The sequence below is a fragment of the Podarcis filfolensis genome (genome assembly GCF_964270895.1).
Source record: "Podarcis filfolensis genome assembly, chromosome: W".
Taxonomy (NCBI): Eukaryota; Metazoa; Chordata; class Lepidosauria; order Squamata; family Lacertidae; genus Podarcis; species Podarcis filfolensis.
The window spans coordinates 23547855-23553019 of NC_139619.1; the positions used below are offsets into that span (position 1 = coordinate 23547855).

General features: G+C 49.0%; 1 protein-coding gene across 1 annotated transcript; it reads right to left on the minus strand.

The window, feature by feature from the left end:
• Positions 1–290: 290 nt before the first annotated feature.
• On the minus strand, positions 291–4851 carry LOC310753716 (FK506-binding protein 15-like; the record flags this gene model as incomplete). The annotated part of the gene is made up of 6 exons (XM_083595066.1): positions 4791–4851; positions 3789–3932; positions 3497–3639; positions 2317–2419; positions 1338–1370; positions 291–458 (listed from the first exon to the last, which is right to left on the minus strand). Exons 2-6 carry the CDS (start codon positions 3915–3917, stop codon positions 291–293), a joined length of 576 nt encoding a protein of 191 aa, XP_083451192.1. The 5' UTR covers positions 3918–3932; positions 4791–4851.
• Positions 4852–5165: the final 314 nt, after the last annotated feature.

Here is a 5165-nt window from a genome sequence, read left to right on the forward strand (position 1 = left end):
CACAACTATTGGCAGCCAGAATAAACCACACTTCCCAGGATTCCTTGGGAGAAAGCCATGACTGACTGCAGTGGTATGATAACACTGTATAGTGTGGATGGGGCCTCCGTGTAACTTTAAAGACATATCACATGTTTCTTCTTAGTCTTACACCGCTCTGCTCTTGCATGCAGGGCAAGGGAGGTCCAGAATCTGAACAAACCCATTTTCTATTATGTTACATTATGTTATTGTTATTTATTGTTTGTAAGCTGGAGATTCATTTCAACAAAAAAAGCATAGAAATACAATCAATCAAGTTTGTAGAGATCAGAAGCTTGCCTTTTTTTAACGGATAGAATTAAAGTCAAGAGTCTTCGAAGGAGATTGTGTGTCCCCTGCTTCTGACGATGGATCAACTCCAGCTGGAGCTGGGAGATCTGCACCTTGGCTTCCACTATCTCCTTCCTGACCCTGACCTGCAACACAAAGGAGCAGAAGAGACAGGAGAACATATGGGGAAGGAGAGCCCACAAGACCTTTCCTGGGAGGATGCAAGAGATGTGCTTTTGGAGGCTCCCAAATGCTAAGAATGAGTCTCCCAGGAAACACCCTGAAGGACTGGTCTACTGGCAAGGCTATGAGGAGCAGGGGGTGGGGGGAGGCACAAGTCTTGGGCATTTTAGTTAGTTCAGGAAAAAGCATGCATGACAAAGGTGCATAAAATGGAGAGCAGAAAAGATTTTCTCAGAAAATTCAAGACAGACAAAAGAAAGGACATCTTCACACAGCAGAGCTCTCTCCCACAAGATGGAATGAAGGCCACCAAGTTGGATGGCTTTAGCAGCAGATTTGACAAAACAATGGAGCAGGAAAAGCTATCCACAGCCACCAGCCACAAGGGCTAGGGTCTCCCTCCACAGTTGGAGGCAGCATGCTGTTCCTGGGAATTGCAAGTGGGGTGAGGGCAGATCCTGCTTGTAGGATTCCCTTTTGGGACATCTGGTTGTGAGAATAAGACGGGCTTTTGGCCTGATCTAGCCAGGCAAAACACTCAAGGAGGGTGCAAAGTAGGACTGGTGAGGGTGTGTGGCTTGGAAGGAGTTTTGAGGGCCAGACACATAGGCCTGGAAGGTGGCCTTTGGTCCAGCGGCCTGGAGTCCCCCCCACCCCTGATTTAGCAAAACCCATTGTCATTGAAGCTGGGATGCCAAGGCACAGAGAGGCTTCACAACAAGAGACACCTGCAGAAGGTGTGGGGTTTTAACCTGCTAAAAGTATGAAATGGTGACCTGGAAAAGCATGAGGGGAGGAAGGAAGTGCTCATGTAATCAGGACACCCAAGGACAATGCCTCACCTGGTCCCACCCCTGATCCAGTGGTGGAATGTGCTAGAGAGAAAAGCAGAGACAAGGAGAGGAGAGTTAACACCACCAGAAGCAAGAACAGCAAGAGGTGAGAAAATTTTATCAAAAGAGGCAATGGCATTCTCGGGTTAAGAGCACTCTGCTTATTCTATGGTCCAAGGGCTGATTATATCACTGAAAATCTCAGCGGCCTCAGGGTAAGATGCATGTAAGATCCCTTAATGGCAGGGTTTGCACGCTGATGCCCAAGCAGGGACAGGCCACAGCAAACCTTGATTTGCATGCTCTCCCCTTACATCTCCTCCTCTCATGCGGTCAGGAACCCTGACACTTATGCCTAGCCATGGTTTGCTGTGTTGCCTGGTACAACGAGCTGCAGTTAACATCAACTATGGTTAATATCAAACACACCAACTTCAAATGTTTGTTTCAATAAACTAACTTCAGAAACTAATTCCACTTAACATTAATGGCTGCTCTCAGTTCAGATAACAGAGGAAGCAACGGTTACCTAGAAGTGGAAACTCTCACACCCTTCTTCTTGGCTGCATAGGAGGAGGTGAGGGGGACGTTCACTGTGCTTGCTCACGTCATGCGAACCCACAGTTTAGCATGGCATGTGAATGCAGCCAATGAGATGTTACTGTAGCCCAATGTGGTGCATTTTTTTTAGTCACTCTGTTAGATTTTAAAGGGACATTCTGTTGTTCTCTCATATTCAACCTGAGGTGCTTTTCAAAGGATTACCTGAAGCTTATGAATCTTACCTGTATGTCCATGTATACCTAGCCAGTCGTTTGTTCTATTTTGTTGTTGCTGCTGCTCAGAAATGTAACTTATTTCTGGCCTGCAGGCAAAGGGGAATTGTGACCTGCACTAGCGATTGTGAACTCCTGGGATAGCACTTACCCTCCCCACAGCCTCAGTCACTTGGCCTTCCTGTTGTGGCTGTCACACTGCCAGGGCTTACCTTCTCCTGTTCCGCATGTAGGACCCTTGCCTGGGTGTGCTCCATGGTCCTCTGCAGTGAGCTGTTGCTCTGCTCAGATAACAGGCTGCTCTGCTCCACATAGCTGAGGGAGAATTGTTTTTTACACACATGAATATTTGCATGATTTGATACTTTCCATCCTCTCATGTAAAAAAAGAAATCAAGACAGTATAATATGTAGATCTCACTTTTCAAAAGCCACCCTAGGAGAGCTTCTATCCTTTATATCAGAATCATAATAGTTCTTATTATTTTCTTTATGTTCCATCTTTCCTCCAAGGAGCTCAAAGTAGTGGTATATAGTTTTCCTCCCTTTTTTATCTTCACAACAACCCTGTGAGGTAGGTTAGGCTGAGAGAGAGTGGCTAGCCCAAGGTCACCTTCATGGCAGAGTGGGGACTGGAACCCTGGTCTCCCAGATCTTACTCTGACAGACCCTTTTAACTGCTACCCCATCCAGCCCACTACTGTCCACTTTGACTGGCAGCAGCCTTGGGGTGCCTGGGGATTGAGCCAGGCCACCTGAGCTTTAGGCTCCTTGCAGCATGGAAGGAAGGGAGTTAACAAACCTGAGCACAGTAGGAAGAGTCTATTAAGGGGCAGGATACTGAAACTGGCCTTTGGGACTCTGCCTTGGCCATGCCCCCCGCCGTCCTCACCTCATGACCTCCCCAAGGGAGCTTTAGCCTGGCTGGAATGTATCCTTGAACTGTGACAGTGCATCTTGCTTCCCTGGACAGGGAGAGGCATGTGCAGAAAGAAGCCCAACATGGTGTATTTTCTGGCTGCACAGAAGGCAGGAGCACCATTTGTTGCTCTGTCCACTGCCGTCCCAGCTCAGCCCTGGAATGTGGCCCTTGCCAGGTTGTCTATGAGACGAGGTGGCCCTCAGGATTCTTTGGAGGAAGCCACGGCTGTTGAAAATGGCATGGTGCTATTTGGAACATATGATTTATTATGATTTATTGAATTTGTATACCGGACTTCATCCGTAGATCTCAAGGTGGTACTGTGCAGATGGGGCCTGAGTTATGCAGGTGAGGTGAAGGGCAAAAGCCTCAAACACAGAGGTGGCAACATATTGACTGCAGAGTTAGGATGCAACAACTGGGAGAATGGAAGGCTTAAAAGCTAACAGCACCCTCAATTTATTTCTCACCCTGGCTTTGGAGCGGGAGTAGAAGGAGTCAGCCATGCTGGGTCTGCAGCAGGGCTTTTTGATTGTGGGCCTGGTGAAGGTGTGAGGGAGTCCCTGGGGCCCAGGCTCTGTCCGGCAGAGCCAGCGTCCTTTGCAAACCTCACCTAAGGGAACAAAAAAGGGGCATCATGGAGTCTGGTGAAGGCAACCACAGCCTCCATTTGTAGAACTTTATCCAGGTGGTAGACCGACCACCCAACAACCTTCTGAGGTTCTCTTGGTCGCTAACACGTTGAGAGGAAGACACACTCACCCGTTTGACTTCCACCTCAAAGGCCAGGGTAGAGTCCGGAGGAATGCGTTCAGCTTCTCCTGAAGGCCTGTAAGCCAATGCTGGCGGGACGAGGAGGAACCACCTGCCTCCTTTCTTCATGCCAATCATCCCATCTTTCCAGCCCTTCAAATTCCAGAAATGGAGAACAAAGCAGAAAACAAGTTTGGGTGATCGCCTTCACTAAGTGCCGGAACCACACAGCCTTCGCCAACCTGATGTCGTCCAGATACTTGGACTCCAACTCCAATAAACAGGCGCTGGCTGGGGCTTATGGGAGTTGGAGTCCATAGCATCTGTGTGTGTGTTTGTCAGGTTGGTAAAGGCTGGTCAAGAGCAGGGCACAGGAATACTGATAGTTCTCTTGCAGTCTCAAGAGAAGTATCTTTAAAGCAAGGATGAAAACCATTCCCTCCGAGGCAACCTTCTTGGTGGGGAGGAGCATGCCAGGAGCGGGCGGTGCAAGAGGGGAAAGCGGGAGGGGCAACGAATGTAATTTTTACCCTTGTACAATAGGCTACTTTAGACACCCACTCACACCCCCCCATCTCTCATCCAGGACAGCAAGAGGCAACATTGGAGGTCCAGGACTGTTTTGGTCCAGGCCACAGAGCAGGCTTGGCAAGGGGCATGGCCTGGGGTGAATCCTGAGGGCCAGTTTCAGTCCCTGCTGGGCCTGAGGTTCCCCACTCCTCCTGTAAAGTAAGGGCAAGCCTGATTGGCCAGTAGGGCAGGATGAGGAATTTTGCGGGGATCAAGGGACCCTGTTGGGGCCTCCCACTCCAGCAGATACTGGCAAGCGTAGACAAGCTGGGAAAGCTACCTGCCTGCTGTTTTTGAGGAAGCCATTTGATCAGAGTTTGAGCTCAGAAAACATCACTGCTGTTCAACCTTCCACACAGCCTTGGCTGCTGTACTCTGCTTAGATGTGGAAGTGAAAGAAAGAATCCTTGCACTGCGGTGGAAGGACGGAGCCCACCTTACCTTGATAACTTTGCCAGAGCCTAGCTTCAGACGCAGCAACTTCACTTTGTTTACATTCCAGTAAAAATCTGTCCCAAAAGTGGAAGGTTGATGGGGTTAAATGACTTTTAACATGGAAAGTAATAGATTCATGTTCTGCTACTCACATTGCTAAGCCAACAGCAATGAGTATCGAAGGACAGGGCTCAGGTCAGGGGCACAGCACCTGTTCTGCAGGCAGAAGGTTCCAGGTTCAACCCTGGCATCTCCAGGTAAGGCCAAGGAAAGGCTTTTGCTTGAAAGCCTGGAGAGCTACTGCCAGTCAATGTGGGTGATGCCAACCTAGACCAGTGGCCTGATGCAGTGCAAGGCAGCTTTCTATGTTGAATCCCCTAC